Source organism: Nycticebus coucang, chromosome 5 (assembly GCF_027406575.1).
Source record: "Nycticebus coucang isolate mNycCou1 chromosome 5, mNycCou1.pri, whole genome shotgun sequence".
NCBI lineage: Eukaryota > Metazoa > Chordata > Mammalia > Primates > Lorisidae > Nycticebus > Nycticebus coucang.
In genome coordinates, this window is record NC_069784.1 from 113,811,830 (window position 1) to 113,838,147 (window position 26,318).

Genomic DNA, 26,318 nt, shown 5'->3' on the forward strand with positions numbered 1-26,318 from the left:
GATTCATTGAGGGTACAATAAGCCAGTTACACTGACTGCAATTGTTAGGTAAAGTCCCTCTTGCAATCATGTCTTGCCCCCATGAAGTGTGACACACACTAAGGCCCCACCCCCCTCCCTCCATCCCTCTTTCTGCTCCCCCCCCATAACCTTAATTGTCATTAATTGTCCTCATATCAAGATTGAGTATATAGGATTCATGCTTCTCCATTCTTGTGATGCTTTACTAAGAATAATGTCTTCCACTTCCATCCAGGTTAATACGAAGGATGTAAAGTCTCCATTTTTTATTTATTTTTTTATATATATATATTTTTTATTGTTGGGGATTCATTGAGGGTACAATAAGCCAGGTTACACTCATTGCAATTGTTAGGTAAAGTCCCTCTTGCAATCATGTCTTGCCCCCATGAAGTGTGACACGCACTAAGGCCCCATCCCCCTCCCTCCATCCCTCTTTCTGCTTCCCCCCCTATAACCTTAATTGTCATTAATTGTCCTCATATCAAGATTGAGTACATAGGATTCATGCTTCTCCATTCTTGTGATGCTTTACTAAGAATAATGTCTTCCACTTCCATCCAGGTTAATACGAAGGATGTAAAGTCTCCATTTTTTTTAATGGCTGAACAGTATTCCATGGTATACATATACCAGAGCTTGTTAATCCATTCCTGGGTTGGTGGGCATTTAGGCTGTTTCCACATTTTGGCGATTGTAAATTGAGCTGCAATAAACAGTCTAGTACGAGTGTCCTTATGATAAAAGGATTTTTTTCCTTCTGGGTAGATGCCCAGTAATGGGATTGCAGGATCAAATGGGAGGTCTAGCTTGAGTGCTTTGAGGTTTCTCCATACTTCCTTCCAGAAAGGTTGTACTAGTTTGCAGTCCCACCAGCAGTGTAAAAGTGTTCCCTTCTCTCCACATCCACGCCAGCATCTGCAGTTTTGAGATTTTGTGATGTGGGCCATTCTCCCTGGGGTTAGATGATATCTCAGAGTTGTTTTGATTTGCATTTCTCTAATACATAGAGATGATGAACATTTTTTCATGTATTTGTTAGCCATTCGTCTGTCATCTTTAGAGAAAGTTCTATTCATGTCTCTTGCCTATTGATATATGGGATTCTTGGCCTTTTTCATGTGGATTAATTTGAGTTCTCTATAGATCCTAGTTATCAAGCTTTTGTCTGATTGAAAATATGCAGATATCCTTTCCCATTGTGTAGGTTGTCTCTTTGCTTTGGTTATTGTCTCCTTAGCTGTACAGAAGCTTTTCAGTTTAATGAAGTCCCATTTGTTTATTTTTGTTGTTGTTGCAATTGCCATAGCAGTCTTCTTCATGAAGTCTTCCCCCAGGCCAATATCTTCCAGTGTTTTTCCTATGCTTTCTTGGAGGATTTTTATTGTTTCATGCCTTAAATGTAAGTCCTTTATCCATCTTGAATCAATTTTTGTGAGTGGGGAAAGGTGTGGGTCCAGTTTCAGTCTTTTACATGTAGACATCCAGTTCTCCCAACACCATTTATTGAATAGGGAGTCTTTTCCCCAAGGTATGTTCTTGTTTGGTTTATTGAAGATTAGGTGGTTGTAAGATGTTAGTTTCATTTCTTGGTTTTCAATTCGATTCCAAGTGACTATGTCTCTGTTTTTGTGCCAGTACCATGCTGTCTTGAGCACTATGGCTTTGTAGTACAGACTAAAATCTGGTATGCTGATGCACCCAGCTTTATTTTTATTACTAAGACCTGCCTTAACTATGTGGGTTTTTTTTCAGTTCCATACAAAACGCAGAATCATTTTTTCCAAATATTGAAAGTATGATGTTGGTATTTTGATAGGAATGGCATTGAATAGGTAGATTGCTTTGGGAAGTATAGACATTTTAACAATGTTGATTCTTCCCATCCATGAGCATGGTATGTTCTTCCATTTGGTAATATCCTCTGCTATTTCCTTTCTGAGGATTTCATAGTTTTCTTGATAGAGGTCTTTCACTCCTTTGTTAGGTATATTCCTAGGTATTTCATTTTCTTTGAAACTATGGTGAAGGGAGTTGTGTCCTTATTTAGCTTCTCATCTTGACTGTTATTGGTGTATACAAAGGCTACTGACTTGTGGACATTGATTTTATATCCTGAAACATTCCTGTATTTTTTGATGACTTCTAGGAGTCTTGCGGTTGAGTCTTTGGGGTTCTCTAAGTATAAGATCATGTCGTCAGCAAAGAGGGAGAGTTTGACCTCCTCTGCTCCCATTTGGATTCCCTTTATTTCCTTGTCTTGCCTAATTGTATTGGCTAGAACTTCCAGCACTATGTTGAATAGTAAAGGTGACAGAGGACAACCTTGTCTGGTTCCAGTTCTAAGAGGAAAAGCTTTCAGTTTTACTCCATTCAGTAAAATATTGGCTGTGGGTTTGTCATAGATAGCTTCAATCAGTTTTAGAAATGTGCCACCTATGCCTATACTCTTCAGTGTTCTAATTAGAAAAGGATGCTGGATTTTATCAAATGCTTTTTCTGCATCTATTGAGAGGATCGTGTAATCTTTATTTTTGCCTCTGTTAATATGGTGGATAACGTTTATAGACTTGTGTATGTTAAACCAGCCTTGCATCCCTGGGATGAAGCCTACTTGATCATGATGAATGACTTTTTTGATGATAAGCTGTAATCTATTGGCTAGGATTTTGTTGAGAATTTTTGCATCTATATTCATGAGTGAGATTGGTCTGAAATTCTCCTTTTTGTTTGGGTCTTTTCCTGGTTTTGGTATCAGGGTGATGTTTGCTTCATAGAATGTGTTGGGGAAGATTCCTTCTTCCTCAATTTTTTGGAATAATTTCTGCAGTACAGGAATAAGCTCTTCCTTGAAGGTTTGATAGAATTCTGGTGTGAAGCCATCTGGACCAGGGCATTTTTTGGTTGGAAGATTTTTTTATTGTTTCTTTGATCTCAGTGCTTGAAATTGGTCTGTTCAGGAGCTCTATTTCTTCCTGGCTGAGTCTAGGGAGAGGGTGTGATTCCAAATATTGATCCATTTCCTTTAAATTGTCAAATTTCTGGGCGTAGAGTTTCTGGTAGTATTCAGAGATGAACTCTTGTATCTCTGTGGGATCAGTTGTTATTTCCCCTTTATCATTTCTGATTGAGGTTACTAGAGATTTTACTTTTCTATTCCTCGTTAGTCTGGCCAATGGTTTATCTATTTTATTTATTTTTTCAAAAAACCAAGTCCTTGTTTCATTAGTTTTCTGAATGATTCTTTTGTTTTCAATTTCATTGATCTCTGATTTGATTTTGGATATTTCTTTTCTTCTACTGAGTTTAGGCTTAGATTGTTCTTCTTTTTCCAATTCCATAAGATCTCTTGTGAGATTGTTGATGCGCTCTCTTTCTGTTTTTCGAATGTAGGCATCTAAAGCGATGAATTTTCCTCTCAAAACTGCTTTTGCAGTATCCCACACGTTTTGGTAGCTTGTGTCTTCATTGTTGTTATGCTGAAGGAAGTTAATGATTTCCTGTTTTATTTCTTTCTGCACCCATCTGTTATTCAACAGAAGATTGTTTAATTTCCATGCCTTTGGGTGGGGTCGAGCATTTTTGTTAGAGTTGAGTTCCACCTTTAGTGCCTTATGGTCTGAGAAGATACAAGGTAAAATTTCAGTTCTTTTGATTCTGTTGATATTTGTTTTGTGTCCCAGGATATGATCAATTTTGGAGAATGTTTCATGGGGTGATGAGAAGAATGTATATTCTTTGTCTTTGGAGTGGAGTATTCTGTATGCGGCTATCAAGCACAGTTGTTCTAGGGTCTCATTTAAATCTCTTATATCTTTGTTTAATTTCTGTTTAGAGGATCTGTCCAGCTCTGTAAGAGGAGTGTTAAAGTCCCCTGTTATGATGGTATTATCAGATATCATATTGCTCAGACTGAGTAAGGTCTGTTTCAAGAATCTGGGAGCATTTAAATTGGGTGCATAAATATTTAGAATTGAAATGTCTTCTTGTTGTATTTTTCCCTTGACCAATATAAAGTGATCATCTTTGTCTTTTTTGACTTTAGTTGCTTTAAATCCACATGTATCTGAAAATAAGATTGCAACTCCTCTTTTCTTCTGAATGCCATTTGCCTGAAAAATTGTCTTCCAACCCTTGACTCGGAGCTCTAATTTGTCTTTTGAAGCCAGGTGTGTTTCTTGCAGACAGGAAATGGATGGCTTGTGTTTTTTAATCCAGTCAGCCAATCTATGTCTCTTCAGTGGGGAATTCAAGCCATTAATATTTATTGAGATAATTGATGAGTGTGGTAGTATTCTATTCGTCTTATTTTGTGAGAGTCCATTGCTTAGTTTTATCTTTTGCATCAGTGTGGAGGTTAGATTCTGTCCTTTAATTTCTGAGTTTTTACTTTGCTGCTGATCCATTGTGGTGGTCAGTGTGCAGAACAGGTTGAAGTATTTCCTGTAGAGATGGTCTTGTTGTGGCGAATTTCCTCAATGTTTGTATATCTGTAAATGATTTGATTTCTCCGTCAATTTTTAAGCTTAGCTTAGCAGGGTACAGAATTCTGGGCTGGAAATTGTTCTGTTTAAGTAGATTAAAGGTGGATGACCATTGTCTTTTTGCTTGGAAAGTTTCATTAGAGAAGTCTGCAGTCACTCTGATGGATTTGCCCCTGTAGGTCAACTGGTGCTTACTCCTGGCAACTTGCAGAATCTTTTCTTTTTCTTGACTTTGGACAGGTTCATCACAATGTGTCTTGGAGAAGCTCGGTTAGAGTTGAGGCGACCTGGGGTCCGATATCCCTCTGTAAGCAGTGTGTCAGAATCTTTGGTGATATTTGGGAAATTTTCTTTTATAATATTCTCTAGTATGGCTTCCATTCCTCTGGGGCATTCTTCTTCCCTTTGTGGAATTCCTATAACTCGTATGTTGGAACGCTTCATAAAGTCCCATAATTCTGACAGTGAACGTTCTGCTCTCTCTTCTTTTCTGCCTCTTTTACTATCTGAGTTATCTCATGAACTTTGTCTTCTACCTCTGAAATTCTTTCTTCTGCATGGTCTAACCTGTTGCTGATACTTTCCATTGCATCTTTAAGTTCCCTAATTGAGTGTTTCAGTTCCTTCAGCTCTGCTATATCCTTTTTATATTCTTCATATCGTTCATCTCTGATTTGATTCTGTTTTTGGATTTCCTTTTGGTTATTTTCCACTTTATTAGCAGTTTCCTTCATTGTTTCCATCATTTCTTTCATTGTTTTCAACATGTGTATTCTAAATTCCCTTTCTGTCATTCCTAATATTTCTTTATAGGTGGAATCCTCTGCAGTAGCTACCTCATGGTCCCTTGGCGGGGTTGTTCTGGACTGGTTTTTCATGTTGCCTGGAGTTTTCTGCTGATTCTTCCTCATGAGTGATTTCTTTTATATGTTTCCTTGCCCTAATTTTCCTTTCACTTCCTCTTGCTCTTTAAGTTCTCGTGCATGTGGACTAAGGTTTACAGGACCAGAAGGGTGAGAAGGTTGAAGAGCAAAAAAGGGATGAAAGAAAGGAGGACCGAGTGATAAGAAAAAAAAAATTAAAATAGAGAAAGGAGAGGGGGTGGGTAAAAGGAATATTGACAAAAAGAAGAGAGGCACAGAAAGAGGGAGACAGAGCAATATAGGTGTACAGTAGGGTACTTTGACACAACCTTAAAAAAACCCCACCTTCTGGGCTTGCCCAGTTGGGTGGTTCCCTTGAGGTCAGCAGCTCTTTGCTAACCTGATCAGACACAGTACCCTACCTCCACCAAGTAGAGAGGAAAGACAAAAATGGTATAAATCAAACCAAAACAAGCAAACAGAAAACTTTACGGGATAAAATTGGGTGAAAAACCAAACAATAGCGGTAGAAACACTAGCAAAAATGAAGTTCTAGTTATTGAAAAAGGCAGTAATGGGAAATTATAATTAAACTAGAAAAATTGAGAAAGAAAAAGGATCTGTATGGAAACGGTTGAAATTAAAAAACAAAACAACATCAACAACATCAAAATAAAAAAAACAACCAAACCAAAAAAAACGCAACCAAAAACAAAGCAGTATGTATATGTTATTGAATATTGTCTGGGCAACACGTGGTCTTCTGGGGTATGAGATGTTAATCACAGTTCTGATACGACTGGAGGCTCCTGATTTCTCAAACCCCAGCAGGTAGACACCCTAAATCTCTCTTCAGGCCACTTAAAAGGCACTTTGAACTTGTAAACTTGCTGAGCAGAAGCTTTCCCAGGAAAGTGCTTGTCGCTGGAATCACTGCTGAAGTGGCTATCCACTTACTCAGTGTGCCCAAACCGGTCTCACTCTGCCCCTGAGGGTTAGGGCTGCAAGGCGGCTCAGACCCCACCCTTAGGCTACTCGGTCACTGGGTTACCAGCTCCCACCCAGTTCTAGCTCTGTGACCCTGAGGGCGGAGCTTGCCAGGGCAGATGGCTCACAATGGCTCCCTGTGACCCATAGCCAAACACTATTAGCTCCGTCTGGCTCAGTGCCTCAGAGTGGGGCCCTAGACAACGGCCAAAGTTCTCCGCACTCCCGCTCAGGCTCTCCCCAAGGCAGTTCAACTGAGTGCCAAGTCCAAAGACACCAAAACAGTTCACAGGTAAGGCCTTTCCGGTTTGCAGTCTCACTGCTACTGAACTTACAGTTGCGGGCAGGTTTAAATGGATTGAACACACGCGACCACTTGCTGTTTTTCCACTGTTTTAGTCCTCCTCTTGGGGTCCAGAAGTCTCTCACTGACTCGTTGTATCCTCACAGTGGTGATAATAGGCAGATCCCACCAGCCAAAGATGCCTGGAGTCCTATCTCCCCAGACTCATGGTGCCCAGATGCAAGGAAGCTGTTACTTGGCTGCCATCTTGCTCCGCTTCCTGTTTAGCTTCTTTTTTGAGGATCTATCCAGCACTGCTAAAGGGGTGTTAAAATCTCCAACTACTGTGGAACTGGAAGAAATCAAGTTGCTCATGTCCGTTAGAGTTTCTCTTATAAATTGAGGTGCGTTCTGTTTGGGTGCATAAATATTAATAATTGAAATCTCATCATATTGAGTATTGCCTTTAAGAAATATGAAGTGTCCATCCTTATCCTTCCTTATTTTGGTTGGTTTAAAGCCTATTGCGTCTGCGAATAGGATTGCAACGCCTGCTTTTTTCTGCTTTCCATTTGCCTGGAGTATAGATGACCATCCCTTCACCTTGAGTCTATATTTGTCTTCTATTGTAAGATGAGATTCTTGTATGCAGCAGATATCTGGCTTGAGTTTTTGTATCCAGTCAGCCAACCTCTTTGACCAATCCAGTCAGTCAACTGCCTCTTTAAAGGACAGTTTGAACCATTTACATCAATTGAGAATATTGATAAGCCTTTCGAGAGTCCGGTGGACATTTTTAGTACTTTTGCGACTGTGGAAGTTGGAATTTTATGAAAATTTTCTGGTTGTGTTTACTTTTGTGGTGCAGGATTACGCTGGTCTTTATGGAGGATAGGTCTGAGAATATCCTGGAGAGCTGGTTTAGTTGTGGCAAATTTCTTCAACATGTGAATGTCGTTGAAGTATTTAATTTTCTGTCATAAGTGAAACTCAGTTTAGCTGGGTACAGGATCCTGGGTTGAAAGTTATTTTGTTTTAGGAGATTAAAAGTTGATGAGCATCCTGTTCTAGCTTTAAAGGTTTCAGCAGAGAGATCTGCAGTTATTCTAGTATTCTTCCCCTTGTAGGTGATTGTTTTGTTTTGTCTGGCTGCTTTCAGAATTTTCTCTCTCATTTTTCTTTTTTTTTGTAGAGACAGAGTCTCACTTTACTGCCATCGGTAGAGTGCCGTGGCGTCACATGGCTCACAGCAACGTCCAGCTCTTGGGCTTATGTGATTCTCTTGCCTCAGCCTCCCGAGCAGACTACAGGCGCCCGCCAAAACACCCGGCTATTTTGTTGTTGTTGTTGTTGTTGCAGTTTGGCCGGGGCTGGGTTTGAACCCACCACCCTCGGCACATGGGGCCTGCGACCTACTCACTGACCTACAGGTGCCGCCCAGAATTTTCTCTTTCATATTAACTTTAGTGAAGTTTATTATGATGTGTCTGGGGGATGTCTTATTTGCGTTGAGTTGTGCTGGAGTTCTGAAACTGTTTGCTATCTGAATTTCAGGATCTCTTGGTATGTCTGGAAAGTTCACTTTCATAATCTCATGGAGAAGAGACTCTGTGCCTTGTGAAGCCACTTCGTCACTTTCGGGGATCCCTATAAGACCAATATTGGTTTTCTTCGAATTATCCCAGAGCTCTCTGAGAGAGTGATCTGTTTTTGCCCTCCATTTCTCTTGCTCTGTGAGAGTTTGGGAGCGTTCGAAAGCTTTGTATTCAATGCCAGAAATTGTTCTTCTGCTTGCTCTATTGTGTTACTGAGGGATTCTACTGTGTTTCTGAGATCTTTGAGGGCTGCAACTTCTTGTCTCAACGTGTCACAATCTTTGGTCATTTGGTCTTTGAATTCGTTGAATTCTTGAGATATCTTTTGGGTTACTGCTTGGAATTCTAATTCGATCTTATTTGCTATCCAGATTCTGAATTCGATTTCTGACATCTCAACTATTTGTTTGTGCATGGGATCTTGTGCTGTGTCTGCCCCATTGATCCTTGGGGGAGTTGATCTACTCTGATTATTCATATTGCCAGAGTTTTTCTGTTGATTTCGCCTCATGATTGTTTTTCACCATGCCTCTGGCCGTTCTCAGAGTTGGGTAGGTTTCTCTCCAAGATTAGACCCCAGCCGGATGACTCTATTGTTTCTGGATCTTTGTAGGGAGTGACCCTGGGGCTTCCCTAACCTGGGAGTTCTGGTTGTGGAAGCAGCTCTGGAGTGTGACACACCTGAGTCCAGCAACAGGGCAGGAGGTGGTGCACACGGTTCTGAGAGTGCCTGGTGCCCAGTGCCTTTAGCACAGAGAGCCCAAAGCTCCAGCAGTCTCTGGCCAGGAGAAGGGCTCTGTTCAGAGACAGGGAGGGCTCTGGAGGGCACGCTGCTACCAGAGTCCCTGGCCAGACAAGCGGGCGGTATGGAGGCAGGGAGCGTACAGGAGGGAGGACGCAGGGTTCGTGGCTCCCGCAGTTCCTGGTCAGGGCATGCGGAGGCCCGGCTGGTGCAGGTTGCAGGTCGGGTTTTGTGGTGCAGCTCTTATGGTGGTCCTGGCAGAGCCATGCCCATGAATTTGAGGTTGCTATGAGCTGTGACTCCACAGCACTCTACGCAGGGCAACAGCCGGAGGCTCCAGTGTGCCAAAACCGGTCTCAGTCTGCCTCTGAGGGGTAAGGCTGTAAGGCAGCTCAGTCCCTGCCTTTAGGCTGCTTAGTCACTAGGTTACTAGCTACTGCCCGATCTTTGCTGGGCAACCCTGAGGGCGGAGCTTGCCAGGGCAGTTCTCTCACAATGGCTCCCTGCCACCCACAGCTGAACAGTATTAGTTCCGTCTGGCTCAGCGGCTCAGTCTGAGGCCCTAGACAATGCCCAAAGTTCTCCGCACTCCTGCTCAGGCTCTCCCCAAGGTAGTTCAACTGAGTGCCAAGTCCAAAATCACCGGAACAGTTTACAGGTAAGGCCTTTCCGGTTTGCAGTCTCACTGCTGCTTGTACTTACAGCTGCCAGTGGGATTAGGTCAATCGAACACACGCAACCACTTGCCACTTTTCCACTGTTTTTGTCCTCCTCTTGGGGTCCAGAAGTCCCTTGCTGACTCCCTCTATCCTCAAAGGGATGATTATAGGCAGATCCCACCAGCCAGAGATGCCTGGAGTCTTATTTCCCCAGACTCACCGTGCCGTGTTGCAGGGAAGCTGTTACTCGGCCGCCATCTTGGGTTAAGATCTTGACCACTATCGATTTATAATAAAGTCTGAAGTCTGGAAGCGTGATTCCTCCTGATTTGTTTTTATTTCTGAGTAATGTCTTGGCTATTCGAGGTTTTTTCTGTTTCCATATAAAATGAAGTACTATTTTTTCCAGTTCTTTAAAATGTGGGAAAGGTGCTTTAATAGGGATCGCGTTAAATCTGTAAATTGCTTTAGGTAGTAAAGACATTTTGACAATGTTGATTCCTCCCAGGCATGAGCATGGTATATTTTTCCATTTGTTAACATCTTCAGCTGTTTGTTTTGTCAGAGTTTCATAGTTCTCTTTATAGAGATCTTTCACGTCCTTAGTTAGATACACTCCCAGATATTTCATCTTCTTTGGCACTATTGTAAAGGGAATAGAATCTTTGATTGCTTTTTCCCCTTGGCTATTGTTGGTGTATATAAAGGCTTCAGATTTATGAGTGTTAATTTTGTATCCTGAGATGTTACTATATTCCTTGATCAGTTCTAGGAGTTTTGTAGTTGATTCCCTGGGGTTTTCCAGATGTTAGATTTAAGTCTTTAATCCATTTTGATATGATTGTTTTGTATATGACTAGACATAAGAGTCTATTTTCATTCTTCTGCATATGGATAGTCAATTTTCCCAGCACCATTTAATAGAATGGACTGTCCTTTCCCCACTGTATGTTTTTGGCACCTTTGTCAAAGGTAAGTTTAGTATAGATACATGGATTTATTGCCGGGTTCTCCATTCTGTTCCATTAGCCTGTGTGTCTGTTTTTATGCCAGTACCATGCTGTTTTGGTTACTACAGTATGTAGTGTACTTTTGGTGTGCATGTATATATTCTAGATTGTATTTGTGTCATCCGTTGTTTCCTCATAGTATAGAAAAATTGGAGGCAAACAGCATATAAATTATTTATTTAATCAGGGGTGACTTTGTGCAGGTAAGTAACACAGACCATTTTTGTAATAATGCCAAATATAATCCTTAAAAATTTTTAGCTTGTTTTTTTGCAAGGAGACGCATCTGCCTTCTAGCTGGCCCATTGAAATGTAGTATACCTAAAAACTAACAGTAAAAAATTCTCCATTTTGGCTTAGAGTTTAAAACTACTACCACAGTGTTTCTTTTCTTTTTTTTGAGACAGTTTTACTATGTTGCCCTTGGTAGAGTGCAGTGGCATCACAGCTCACAGCAACCTCAGACTCCTGGGCTTAAGTGATTCTCTTGCCTCAGCCTCCCAAGTAGCTAGGACTACAGGCGCCTGCCACAAGCCTGGCTATTTTTTTTTTTTTTTATTGTAGTTGTCATTGTTTGGCAGGTCCAGGCTGGGTTCTAACCCGCCAGCTCCTGTATATGTGGTTGGTGCCCTAGCCACTGAGCTATAGGCACCGAGCACACATTGTTTCTTTCTTATAGAATATCCTGGTGCAGGGCGCTAACTTTGTTACCTAGACGTGAGGATTTTAAGGTCCTTTTCCTGCCCCAAAGAAAAATGCACTGGGTGTGTGTTTAATCATTATTGCCCTTACCTTAGTGTGAGATTCAAATTTTCCTCTTTAAGTAGATACAAAAGCATTGTCATGGTGCAGCATTACTTTTTGTATTCCTTCACTTTTAGTTCTTGTAGATTATTATGATTTTAAAAACATATAAAATGGTAATGAGCTTTCAAGTGATGTGATGAAAACGATCAAGTTTTCATTTTTACCAGGTGATCAGACTCTGAGAATTTGGGATGTGAAGGCAACAGGAGTCAGAATTGTGATTCCAGCCCACCAGGCAGAGATTTTGAGCTGTGACTGGTGTAAATACAATGAGGTATGGTATATGGCTTTACTCTGAGCTGTCTCCTTCCTAAATTTTAAGGTGTTCTAGATTTTATTATCTTTGTTTATTTGGACTTTGGTGGTGTTCCTGGACCATTAAGTTAAATTCAGTCCCTTTCATTTCTAATTAATAATTGTAACTGACCTACATGAGCGTTAATTGGATTTAAGTGGTCATAAAATAGGCAGAAATTCTCAAAGTTCAAAAGTGCGACTTTACTTGTTTGTTTTGGGAAATTGCTTTACAATTTATGTAATTTTTAAAAATTTATTACTTTATTTTTTCTTTTTTTGAGACAGAGTCTCACTGTGTCGCCCTCAGTACAGTGCCGGGAGGTCACAGTTCACAGCAACCTCAAACTCTTGGGCTCAAGTGATTCTCTTGCTTCAGCCTCCCAAGTAGTTGGGACTACAGGCACCCACCACAATGCCTGGCCATTTTTTTGTTGCAGTTGTCATTGTTGGTTAGCTGGTCTGGGCTGGGCTCGAACTCGCCAGCCTTGGTGCATGTGGCCAGCGCTATAACCACTGTGCTACAGGAGCCTAGCCTTTTTCTTTATTACTCTTAACCCTGCCACTTTGTATCATTTTTTGCTTTCATTTCTTTTTCACTTTGCTAATCAGTCTACTGAACTATTTGTAACTTGATCTTTAATTTGACAGGCCATTGGTTTTTTAAAATTTTCTGTTTCATCCTCTTTTTAAGCCTGACTAAATTCATGCTTCTATAAGAAAGCAGTGTACATGTGTAATTTCTTTAAAGCTTCAGTTAACTACATGTGCATACGAATTAGAGGTAAAAATGGATTAAATATGTGTTAATATACTATAGTCAAGCTTCACACAATGTTTTAGTCAGTTATGGGCCAAATATATAAGGGAGTCTTACAAGATTATAATGGAGCTGAAAAAAATCCTATTACCTCTGAAGATCTTCCAGTGGGACAAAATATGAAGATGGAGGATGGCGATATTGGTGATTCTGACCTGTGTAAGCCTAGGCTAATGTGTGTATTTGTGTCTCAATTTTTTTTTTTGCTGGGGCTGGGTCACCACGTCTGTTATATGGGGTCTGTGCCGTACTCCTTTGAGCCACAGGCACTGCCCTGTGTCTCAGTTTTAAAAAAAAAATTTAAAAAGTAAAAAAAAAAATATATATATATTACAAATAGAATAAAGATATAAAGAAAGATATTCTGTACAACTGTACAATGTGTCTGTATTTTAAGCTAAGTGTTACTTACAAGATTTAAAAGTTAAAAGAATTAAAAAGTTAATAAAGAAGAAAATTCACACCAAGGATAATTTATTGTTGTACAAAGAAAAAAATTTTCATAAATTTAGTGTACCCTAAGTGTACAATTTTTATAAAGTCTGCTGTTGGGTATAATAATGTCATAGGCCTTCACATTCATGCACCCCTCACTTACTCACCCAAAGTAATTTTCAGTCCTATAAGCTCCATTCACATATATGTGCCCTATGTAAATAATACCACTTTAAAAAAAAATTTTTTTTTTTTTTGTTGACACAGAATCTCACTGTGTCACCCTCTGTAGCATGCTGTGGCATCACAGCTCACAGCAACTTCAAACTCTTAGACTTAAGTGATTCTCTTGCCTCAGCCCAAGTCCCAAGTAGTTGGGCTACAGGTGCCCACCACAACGCCTGGCTATTTCTTTGTTGCAGTTGTCATTTGTTGTTTAGCAGGCCCGGCTGGGCTCAAACCCGCCAGCCTCGGTGCATGTGACTGGCGCGCTAATCACTGAGCTATGGGTGTCAAGCCCCACTTTTTAAATCTTTATACTGTATTTTTTTCAAGAACTTTTCTATCATTTTAGATGCACTACTACTTATTAACATTGTGTTACAGTGCCTACAGTACTTAGTATAGCAACAGGCTGTGCAGCTTTATAGCCTAGGGGCAGTAGGCTGTACCATGTAGCCTAGATATAGATAGAGTAGGCTGTAGGTTTGTGTCAGGATACTCTGTGATAGCTGCACAGCAGTGAAATCGCCTAAAGCCAGATTTTTCAGAAAATGTCCCCATTGTTAAGTGATGGTGACTGTTTATGTGCCTGAAGTGGCCTGTTAACTGGGACAAATAGGTAAAAATATGTGCCTTCCTCAGTTTTAGATTAATTAATGAAAGTTAGGAGAACATTATATTGGCAGAATTCTTTAAATAAAAAAATGTAGGCTTGGCTCCTGTGGCTTAAGTGGCTAAGGCGCCAGCCACATACACCTGAGCTGGCGGGTTCCAATGCAGCCTGCCGCCGCCAAAGAACAATGATGACTGCAACCAAAAAATAGCCGGGGGTTTGGGCGGGCACCTATAGTCCCAGCTACTTGGGAGGCGGAGGCAGGAGAATCACTTGAGCCCAGGAGTTGGAAGTTGCTGTGAGCTGTGATGTCATAGCGCTCTACCCAGGGCGACAGCTTGAGGCTCATCATAAAATAAAATAAAATAAAATAAAAATTGAGAAATGTAATACATATTCTTGATCTAAATATAAATTCAATGTTGATGACTACAATTTTAAATGAATTTTTGATATGGGAAAATTAAATTGCGGCCTATATGTTTTGCATTTGGGAATTCTAAAAAGAGATGCTGATATACACTTCAGAGTAGTTTAAAAATTATCGAATCATTGAAACTTTTCTACAGAGGAGCTTATACTAGAGTCCAACATATTCAGACAATGAATTGCTGCTGTGGTTGGTGTGGGGTGGACTGAGAGTGGACCTATCACTCAGAAGCTCTGCTTTCACTTAGAGCTCTAGATAGCAGACTCATCACTATTTACATAAATTCTCAGATATGATTAAATATTACATTAAGGCTTGATCCAAGAAAGTTGGGACCAATGATTGATTTGGATTTAGAAAAACTTAAAAATTTAATTTATACCCTTTGCTTTTTCGAATATTCCTAAAAGGCCGCTTGCCTTTTAATGCTTGGTTAAAACTCAGAGCATATTAAAAACCTTTTCAAGAGAAAGCTGGGCTCATTTGTCAGATAAAATTTTTAGTCTCTTATTACCACTACTGAAGGTCGATTGAAAAATCCACAGTGCTCTTTGGAACTATGGCTTTTTCTGTTGTGTGTAGTGTTCCATCATGTACATAAAGCACATTAAGTTCCTTTTCTCTTAAATCATATTTATTTGTGCTATTTAATGTCTATTTTGATTTCTGTCTATACTTATAAAACTTTTCAAGAATGACTCTGGGTTCATATTAAATAATTATCAGAAAATAGATATTATAGTAGGAAAGTCTGCATGCTACTTAATTGCAAAGATGTCACGGTTTACTTTTCTCTGAATTGTTTTTAGAATTTGCTGGTGACAGGGGCAGTTGACTGTAGTTTGAGAGGCTGGGACTTAAGGAATGTGCGACAACCAGTGTTTGAACTTCTTGGTCACACCTATGCTATTAGGAGGGTGAAAGTAAGTTTTCTTGTTTTCTTTTTGTATGTAGAATAAAAATTTACATATAATCATTGAAGCATATATAAAAGAGTATTTTGGTATTTAGAGATTAGAGATACTCTTTTTTATATGTGTTTTTGTTATCCAATTAAAGATAATGAATATTGAAAGCTAAAATTAGGTAAAATATTTGAATAGTTATTGAATGAATTGGGACAATGTAGACATTCAGTGCTTAAGATTATTATTGTTATTATCTATTTGTTTGTTTTTGAGACAAACAAATAGATTTGTTTGTTTTGTCTATTTGTTTTGTTTGTTGCCCTTGGTAGAGGGCTGTGGCATCATAGCTCAGAGCAACCCCAAACTCTTGGGCTCAAGCGATCCTCTTTCCTCAGTTTTTCATTTTTTTTTTGAGTATAATCAGCGTTTCACTTATGCTCAGGCTGGTCTTGAACTCCTGAGCTCAAGCCATTCACTTGCCTTGGCCTCTCAGAGTTCTAGGATTATAGGTATGAGCCACCACACCTGCCCTTAAGTTTAAAAAATATATATTTTTCTCATTCTTTCAACCCCAATCTACTGTTTCTTATAGTGTTTTTTTTTTTAACTATGGTAATTCAATTTTAGTATTACATCCATAATAACTTCCATTTAGTGAGAGTCTCTTTACTTTGTTGAAACTGGTATAAAGAGATGGTTAATTCTTTCTTCTTCCTAACGTGATAGTGTAGGTAAAAGTTCACAAATGTTTGGGATATAGAAAATTTTCTACTCTGTAAACAGCAGGCAGGTTCTGCTAAATTACTATGGAAAACATCTTATTAAGTGCATTTCCCGATTTCATTCTTTGGTTGTTACATTGAGAGTAAAAAAGTACCTATTGATCTTTTTTAAATAAGTAATTACATAGAAATAGATTATTTCTATTTTTTTTTTTTTTTTTGTAGAGACAGAGTCTCACTTTATGGCCCTCGGTAGAGTGCCGTGGCCTCACACAGCTCACAGCAACCTCCAACTCCTGGGCTTAAGCGATTCTCTTGCCTCAGCCTCCCGAGTAGCTGGGACTACAGGCGCCCGCCACAACGCCCGGCTATTTTTTGGTTGTGGTTTGGCTGGGGGCTGGGTTTGAACCCGCCACCCTCAGTATATGGGGCCGGCGCCTTACCGACTGAGCCACAGGCGCCGCCCGATTATTTCTATTTTTAAAATTCTAAATTTTCAGTTAAATTAATATTTTAAACTTTATTGGCTGCAATGTAACATATAAGACACAATGCCCTATTTTATTTTATTTTATTTTATTTTAAGAGACAGAGTCTTGGTTTGTTGCCCTCGGTAGAGTGCCGTGGCATCACATCTTACAGCAACCTCCAGTTTTTGGGCTTAGGTGATTCTCTTGCCTCAGCCTCCCAAGTAGCCGGGACTACAGGTGCCTGCCACAACGTCTGGCTATTTTTTTTGTTGCAGTTTGGCTGGGGCCAGGTTTGAACCTGCCACCCTCGTTATATGGGGCTGGCGCCCTACTTACTGAGCTACAGGTGCCGCCCTATTTTATTTTTTAATAGTGATCTTATGTGAACAGGTTTTAGTATTTGAAAAAAGTTCTCCATGTATATTTCAGGGTGGTTCTGAGCTCAAGGTATTATAATGAAAGTACTTTGCAGAACTAAGTGCTATTCAGTTGTAGTTGTATATGTGTATATAACTATTGAATTGCTGGTATGACGAACACTGAAGAAATACTACAAAGCGCAGCCCATTAAACTGTGTTTGTTACTTATCTAGAAGATACTGTCTTAAATTTGCAGTTTTTATCCTTGATATCATTTTTCATTAGCTTTAATATACAAATAACATAAAAATTATTGTATAGGTATTTTTATTTAATATTTAAATGTTTATTTTGGTACTTGTGATTATAGAAATTATGATATGTACTTATAAAATTAGTAAATCGTGTAATTATGTATTTGTACTATCACCTACTTAAATTCCTTATACATGTATTTTTAAGACTCATTTTTGGATAGCCAATATGGAATTATACTTAATCTTTCTAGAATAGCAACAATTTGGAAATATTTTATGCAAAATAAGCTCTAAAAAGTTTGAGAGATGACTTTCTTTGAAAAATGTAAAAATAAATATTTTTCCTGTAAATGGATATTTAAATGCTAAATTTTTGCCTCAAATTAAAGCATATAAGGTTTGGGAAAGCATAATTTTAAGCATCAGCTTTGGCTAAACTTAAATATATTGTGATATTCATGAATGACCAAGGAAGTAGTTTGCTATAATTACAGCTAACCTCAAAAAGGGTTTTCTCTCTCTCTTTTTTTTTTTTTTTTTCTTTTTATAGTTTTCACCATTTCATGCTTCTGTGCTGGCCTCTTGCTCCTATGATTTTACTGTAAGGTACAGTGGTTTTTAATATGTTTCATTGTAAAATGCCAAGTAGCATTTGCCTCGTTATAATTTTTTATAAAAGATAATGTGTTTTTCTTGCTAATATGAAAATAATCTCAGGTGGGCACATTTAAATATTTACCACTGGGATTAACATTATATTTTATATTTTTCAGCAAGTAATGTTTTCATGATCTAGCTAATATCTGAGTAACTTCTTTCTATTCTGGCTGTTCTATTTAAAAGCCTTTTTTCCCTAAAGGTTGTTCTTTACAGTAACCTTCTTCTATTCTATAGATTGCATAACCAATATCTTTTAAATTTAGATTTAGAAATTAGGAAATTTTTATTTCTTCAGGTTTAATTGTATGACTCTTAAGGTTGAGATTGTTTAGGTGGGAAAACAGCATATGTATGTTTGCAAGAAGAGTGAGACCTCATCTCTAAAAACTTAGCCAGGTGTTGTGGTGGGCACCTGTAGTCCCAGCTACTCAGGGGGCTGAGGCAAAAGGATAGCTTGAGCCCAAAGTTTGAAGTTGCTATAATCTATGACACCATATATTCCCAGCATCTATGAATGTGTCTGTACACATGCGTGTGTATCTAGGTATGAGAGTGTATATTCCACACCACGTAGAGTTCATTCTCCCTTTCCTAATTTGTAACTCCTGACTTACATTATCCTTTATATGTAGAGGGTGCCAAAAAAAATGTTTACACATTTTAGGAAGGCAGGAAACTATTAAAATAGTGATACTCAATATATGCTGATAAAAGGTGAATACAAGTCATGTCGAACACCTCTTGTAATTGTAGAAATCAAATATGACTTGAGTATTACAAATTTAATAAAGTTTTTTCCTTAAAATGTATTTACTTATGTGCTAAACCCTAGAATGTTTAGAAAATAATTTGACAATTTCAAAGCCATGCCTTTGAAAGACTCTTACTAATTAGAGCTCATCATTTGTTTAGGTTGGGTTTTTTTGTCTTTAGTCCAAATAATTCTTCTCTTCTCTGCCCTTCTGTTAGAGTGTGGTTATGTAATTTATTTGAAAGATGGTTTGATTTCTGTTTGTATTCAATTTTAGGATTTTCCTTCCATCTTTGTTGAGTTTTTCTAATTTTCTGAGTAGACAAAACATTAACATGGTTCCAGAAGTCGAGATGTATATATATACAGAATGGAATATATCTTTATATATATATATATATTCTGTACCACACCTATGGGTAACAAGTCTTGGTCAAACACATATTTTATTTCCTCTTTTTCTACACAAAGAATAGAGTACTCTGGATACTGTTTAAAATTTTGCTTAAAATATACCCTGGAAATCAGGTACTCTATACCTGAGAGATCATTCTCATTCCGTGTAACACTCCCTGATAATCTGTAGATTATTTAGCTACTTCCTGTGTATGAGCATTTGATTTCTGATGTTGTGTAAATAAACAGTGCCACAATGGATAATATCTTGTGTGTATATATGTTCACATTACTAGAGAATTAATGTCAGGATATCTTCTTGAAATTGGGATTCCTGGGTTAAAAGGTAAACACATGCAGTTTTGTTAGATATTACCCAGTCCCCATCCATAAAGAATATACCAGTGTCTGCACCAGCAGCAGTATTAAAGAGTTCTTTCTCTGCCATCTAAAAATTATTGTTTTAGGGTTTTCCAGGTTCATGATCACATTATCTGTAAATAAAGATAGTTGTACATCTTTATTCTGATGCCTCTAATTGATTACTCTATAAAACTGCCTTGGCAAATACTTCTAATACAGTGTTAAATAGTTTATAGAGAATGTCTGATTTCTTTTATTAGTGAAAGTGCCTCTAGTGTTCTCTGATAAAAATATGATTCTGGCTGTAAGACAAAATATATATGTTTGTTTGTCATGCTAAGAAAGTATGTGTCAATTTCTATTTTCTTGAGCTTTTTTTTTCCCCTTAATTCAGGAATGGGTTTTAAGTTTTGTTGAAGGTCTTTTCCCATCATTTTTGGAGACATTCATGTTTTTTCTTCCTAGAGCTGTTGTTATGATGTGTTATATTAATGGGTGGAGCCAACCTGGCTTTGCTGGACTAAATCCCACATGCTCTTTGTGTTTCATTTTCTTAATGTGGTGTTGGATTCTGTTTGCTAATATTTTATTTAAAGCTTTTGTGTCACTATTCAAAGGTGTTATTTGTCTGTAGTTTTCTTTCTTTTTATTATGGCTTATGCATCTTAATTCTTAATTAAGAAATTTTCCTTCACTTTCAGGCTCTGGAACAATTTGTACAGCATTGAGGCTATTTGGTCTTTGAAGCCTTTTGAATTGCCTCGTGAAACTATCTAGACATAGTACTTTTTGTAGAGTACTTTCTGATAACTTATTTTCTTTTTTTTTTTTTTTTAGAGACAGAGTCTCACTGTACCGCCCTCGGGTAGAGTGCCGTGGCGTCACACGGCTCACAGCAACCTCTAACTCCTGGGCTTACGTGATTCTCTTGCCTCAGCCTCCCGAGCAGCTGGGACTACAGGCGCCCACCACAACGCCCGGCTATTTTTTTTTTTGTTGCAGTTTGGCCGGGGCTGGGTTTGAACCCACCACCCTCGGCATATGGGGCCGGCGCCCTACTCACTGAGCCACAGGCGCCGCCCAACTTATTTTCTTTTATGGAAATTAGACTATTTAAGCTTTCTATCTCTACTGGGATCAATTTTGGAAATTATCCCTTGCGTGTAGGTTATTATTTATTTATTTATTTTTTTGAAACAGAGTCTCACTTTGTTTCCCCCAATAGAGTGCTGTAACGTCATAGCTCACGGCAACTTCAAACTCTTGTGCTCAAGTGATCCTTTTGCCTCAGCCTCCCGAGTAACTAGAACTACAGGTGCCCACCACAATGCCTGGCTAGTGTTTAGAGATGAGGTCTTGCTCTTCTTGCTTAGGCTGGTCTTGAACTCCTGAGCTCAAGCAGTTTACCTGCCTTAGCCTTCCAGAGTGCTGCCATGCATGTAGATTTTTAAATTTATTTGTGTAAATTTTCATAAAGTAATGTTTTAAAATTGCTTCTGTTTCGGTTGTTATTTCACTCTTGTTATTTCTGATTTTGTATCTTTGTGAGTTCTTCTTTGATTAAATTATCTAGTGGTATGTTTATTTTATTTTTCTTCAGCAAATTGGATTTTCATTTATTAATTAGAACTGTTTTTTCTGCCTTCTACCTGAATAATTGCTGCTTTTACCTTTATTATTTCCTTTTTTTAGTTTGTTGAGGTTTTTTTTCTAGCTTTAAGAAACGTAATTTTATTTATTTTATTCTTTTATCTGTTAATATAGTGAATTTTCTTCTGGTTGCTGTTTCAACTATAGCCCATTGATTCTGATATATATTATTTTAATTGATTCTGATATATAGTGATATCATTATCATTTTGAAAATTTTTGTAATTTTTGTTTGTATTTCCTCTTTCTTCTAAGAGTTATGCACATGTAATAGAAAGTTACCTAGTTTCCAGATGAAAATATCTCTTGATTTAAAACAAATTTTTTTTTTGAGGGCAGCGCCTGTGGCTCAGTGAGTAGGGTGCCAGCCCCATATGCCGAGGGTGGCGGGTTCAAACCTGGCCCTGGCCAAACTGCAACAAAAAAATAGCCGGGCGTTGTGGTGGGCGCCTGTAGTCCCAGCTACTCGGGAGGCTGAGGCAGGAGAATCGCGTAAGCCCAAGAGTTAGAGGTTGCTGTGAGCCGTGTGACGTCATGGTACTCTACCTGAGGGCGGTACAGTGAGACTCTGTCTCTACAAAAAAAAAAAAAATTTTTTTTTGAGACAGAGTTTCACTATGTTGCCCTTCATAGGGTGCTGTGGCATCACAGCTCACAGCAACCTCCAACACTTGGGCTTAAGTGATTCTCTTGCCTCAGCTTCCCAAGTAGCTGGGACTATAGGTGCCCACCACAATGCCCAGCTATTTTTTGTTGCAGTTGTCATTGTTGTTTAGCTGGCCTGGGCCGGGTTTGAACCCACCACACTCGGTGTATGTGGCTGGTGCCGTAACCACTGTGCTATGGGCGCTGAGCCAATGATTTTTAAAGATGTTTTAATAATTTCTAGTTTCATTGCCCTGTGATTGGACAATACTGTTTTAGTCATTCAATTTTATGGAACACATTACTTTTTGGAGGTAGTGGAACTTAATAAATGGTTAATTTTTGTGAATGTTTCATATGCAATTGAGAAGAATAAACATTTTCTACTTTTAGGGTATAAAATTCAATGTGTACCCATAACCTTACTAGTTATGTTGTTTAGATCTTCTGTATCCTTTGTTATTTATTTATTTTTATTCTCAGTCTGTTGTTCAGGCATGTGCAATAAATGAAGGCCTCCCTTCCCTTTATCTCACCTCCCCTCCCCAACACTCCCCTTCCCTTTCCATTTATTTATTTATTTATTTATTTATTTATTTTTTTTTGGTATTTGAAATGGGAAGCCATAACCAACTGAGATGAAGCATTAGTCTTTTTTAACAGTTTTAATTGGGTCTTTCTAACTTTTAGATCCTATTAGTCACAGGACATCTTATATTCATTATAGTGATTTATGTCTGTAAAGGGGGGAGACCTAGTCACTACTGAGAATTTCTTTTTAGAATTGTCATTATGATCTTACTCCTACTGACCAATCACTCCCTGTTTTTCTTTTTTGTAATTAATTTTTTGCCGGGGCTGGGTTTGAAGCCACCACCTCTGGTATATGGGGCCGGCACCCTTCTCCTTTGAGCCAGAGGCACTGCCCACTCCCTGTTTTTTATACGTATTTAAGTAACCCTAAACACCCAGTTAGGAAATGCCTTACTTTATTAGATGTAGATTTGTCTCAGGAATTTTTTTTTTTTTTTTGAGACAGAGTCTTATTATGTTGCCCACAGTAGAGTGCTGTGGCGTCACAGCTCACAGCAACCTCAACTTTTCGGCCCAAGTGATTCTTCTGTCTTAGCCTCCCAAGTAGGTGGGACTACAGGCACCCGCCACAACCCCCGGCTATTTTTTTGTTGCAGTTGTTATTGTTGTTTAGCTGGCCTGGGCTGGATTCCTACTTGCCAGCCTGGGTGCATGTGGCTGGTGCCACAACCACTATGCTGCCGGCGCCAGACCAGGAATATTTTTTAAGTCTGGATGTGAACTGCATTACTTAGAAATCTTGAAGGTACCAAACATGCTCAGAAAATTGTGACAGTACTTGGTTCACGGTCTCACTTTTCTCTCTACTTTTGAGATTTAGGCTTTGCTGAGCCCTTGAACAAGAATAGAGACTGGGAAATAGATGATAGTTCCCCTAGGGAGAAAGATGGCTTAGGTCATGGTTCTAAGACATGCTACAAGATCAGTGGTGTCATATTTGTAAGTACTTGGAAGAATTGAGGTTATAGTTAAATAATAGATCTTGAATATGTAGTTGAAAAAGATATTTGAATAAGTAATTATCCTTTGTAACTTAGAGTATAGGTTTCTTTATATATCTGTAATACGGAAATTAGTAACACTGGTCTTTCAGACACCACAGGTGATTACAAGAATTATATGAGAGAACGTACTTGAAAATATTGATAATTCTTAATTACTCTTCCCAACCTTTGCCTCTCTCCTTAAGCCACCTTCCCAACACTGTTCCCTGCACTTTTTAACAAAAGACCCTACTATTAAAAAAGAAAAAAAATTGTAGGGCCCAAGCCTCAATTTCTCAATTTCCAACCCAAGTGTGCACATTTGATCTAAATCTCAACCACCCCATTCTTCCTTTTATTGGGAACCTGTGGACATGAGCACTCTTGATCTCTTTTACTTGTTTCCTTCAGGACTTTATCCCCTGAAATTATCTCTTCTCCCTTCTGTGCCATCAGTCTCCAGCTCTACCCTCCTTTCTTCTTTTTTTATCCCATATTTTCCTTCTACCCCTCTCTTATATTTCTCTTTCTTAGCCAAGATTTTATTGTTGCCGTAAGCTTCCATTCATAGAGCCATTTTAAGGCCTTCATAGTCCCAGGGTACTCTACTTCCCCATGTCATTGGAACCTAGGAAGAGGGCCATATCATTGGCTAAACAGGATTAATTATATTCAAAAGATTTTTGTGCTTTTGCTTTTGAAGTGATTTGGCAATACATGACTCATTTAATGATTTCCTGGCAATCATTGTGCTTCTTAAGGAACTTGTGTGAAATAAAAAAATCTTACCTAGACATTGTTTCCAAATGGAATGAAATATTTCTGAATACCAGATTTATCAGTTAATAATGTCCATTTATAATTTTAAATGTAGTTAATTTAAAAGATTATTTAAACAGGTAGAGGATTGAAAGCTTATAGGCAGAGGCACGTTTGACTATATGTTTCTTTCTTACTATACCCACAGTTGGCTTCAGCACCTACTTCTTTACTGATAACTTGCTTTTTTTTAAATTAAATCATAGCTATGTACATTAATGCAATCATGGGGTACTGTGCACTGGTTTTATATACAATTTTAAATATTTTCATCACATTGGTTAACATAGCCTTCCTGGCATTTTTTTAGTGATAAATTGCTTTGGCAAAAGCCCTAGCGACCTCTAATACCAAGTCATTTCACTTATCAGTGTGGCACCGCTGCTATAGTTTTACATTGTTGATCAGATCTTCCTTCTGGAAGTTCCTTTTCCAAGGGATTCTATGGTCTTTTTTGTTTTTCTTACTCTCCTCTGACCCTTGTTTCTTAAGCTTCATCATGGAATCTACTTCTCTCCTTAAACTTAGTAGTGTACCTTTGGCTCTTTTTTACATATCCATTCTACTTTTTAAGTTATTTTTTTCTTTTTTATCAGATTCTAGCTTTGAATAAACATATCCATACTAAAAAATAATTCCCAACCCCCTTTTTCCGGGTCTGGCCTCTATCGAGAGTGTTCAGCCTACATGTTCTGCTGTTACCTGGACACGGACACCTGAGTGTCCAAACGGGCCTCTCACACTGAGCTCTTCACCTCTTCCTTTCCTTCCCTCTGCTAGTCTTGCTTGTTTATCTACATTGTCTCAGTTAATGGAAACATTTTTCTTAGTCAAACAAACCTGAAATTCCCTTTGTTCTTGAAAAATGGGTAAACGTTTTCCCAGTTAAGAGCGGAGCAAATAATTTAAACGATATTACTTCACAGGCTGTATATAGAAGCAACCTTGGGTTTTTTGGTCAAAAACAGAATTTTAATTTTAACATATATGGTAGGTACTAGATTATAGTTTCACCTCCATACTAAATATACCTTGAGACTAGTAGTTTAATTGTATTAAAAATTATACAATTATTTAATTGTATTCCAATATAGGTTATCAAAGTCTTTCTTAAACAAGGAAAATAAATAGAAAGGGAAAACAAAATCATTGAAAAACTTTCATTTTGAACATATGCATGATGAGGCTGTATGTTTGTAACTCTCAACACAGGTTGAGATTAAGACTTTCACCGTACTAATGCCTTGTGTGAGTCTAGTCTCTCTTTATTTGTGTGTAGTAACCACTCACTGGAAAGGTCAGAAAAGGTGCGTTTTTAGCAGATTTTTACCTCATGTGATATGAGTTAAATTTATCCTCTGAAGAATTTTAAATCTGATGGGATTGATGATATTTGTAGTGCCAAAAAAATAATTTTAACAAGAAGAAAAAGATTTAAGCTAGAAGACTAGCAGTAACCTATTTAATCTTTGGCACTAATAATTATACAGATATGACCTCTATGGATAGCTAATCTTTCTGACACAAATTCTTCAAATATACATTTTTATTAAGTTGCTTATTGTTAGATCTTGTTTAGTTTTTTGAAACCTTCAATGTTTAATTTTAAAATAGTTCCTATATAATAGTAGGTGTTATATTGAAACTGACAATATGGTGGCTATCTTAGTATTATAAAATGCAAGCTTCATATTTTTGTTTTTCTGTTGCTGTATATCATACCTAATAGAAGTTAAGCTTGCTCATTGTTTCACTGAATAACTAATAAAGATCTTAAAAGTAATATATAACATAACATTTTTAATTAATTAGTATGGTTTAGGTTAAGTAGAAACTTTAACCTTTTTATGAAAAATATCAGAACTCCTTTCAGATATTAGGCAATGTACTCTATAAAAATGTACATTGGTTCTTTTTAAACTTCACTCAAGGTAACACTAAATTTAAAATGTTTCATAGTAAATTATTTCTATTCTTCCATGAATGTTATCATCATAGATTTTAGATCATAGACTTTAGCATAATATCTGTCTCCTGATGAATTTTTCCTTAAGTTACCTCTTTTTCCTGCCAAGCCATGTTTCTGTGCCAACCATGGGTAAGCATTATTTGAATTCTGAATGCTTGATTTTGGTTTCATACCAAGTAGATCATTTCTTAAACAGTCTTAATCAGCAGGTAGACATGTGTAACAATAAAAGTAAAAGCTGCTGTAGTTATTTAGATATATGTAACAATAAAAGTAAAAGCTGCTGTTGTTATGTTTTTTCATGAAGAAGAGCAGCACTTTATCTCTTCCATATTATAGCAAAGTCTTCTCAGATATTTGAAGATTCAACTTTCATAAAATCATAAGCCTAAAATGATCAGGTTAGCCTCAGAATAACACTTCCATTTCATAATGCTTTCATAAGTATTACTACCTTTAAAACATTTTTTTCTCAGTGGTTTGGGTAATAATAAACGAAACTGAGC

General features: G+C 37.9%; 1 protein-coding gene across 2 annotated transcripts in view; it reads left to right on the plus strand.

The window, feature by feature from the left end:
• The window catches only part of PEX7 (peroxisomal biogenesis factor 7), a 90,698-nt gene that overhangs the window by 34,365 nt on the left and 30,015 nt on the right, over window positions 1-26,318 (plus strand). The window contains exons 6-8 of one of the 2 annotated variants that reach the window (XM_053592621.1): window positions 11,619-11,725; window positions 15,075-15,188; window positions 17,533-17,588. In XM_053592621.1, coding sequence (XP_053448596.1) covers window positions 11,619-11,725; window positions 15,075-15,188; window positions 17,533-17,588 — 277 coding nt within the window. The remainder of the gene's footprint in view (window positions 1-11,618; window positions 11,726-15,074; window positions 15,189-17,532; window positions 17,589-26,318) is intronic. The other variant, XR_008380273.1, reaches the window with a different exon arrangement.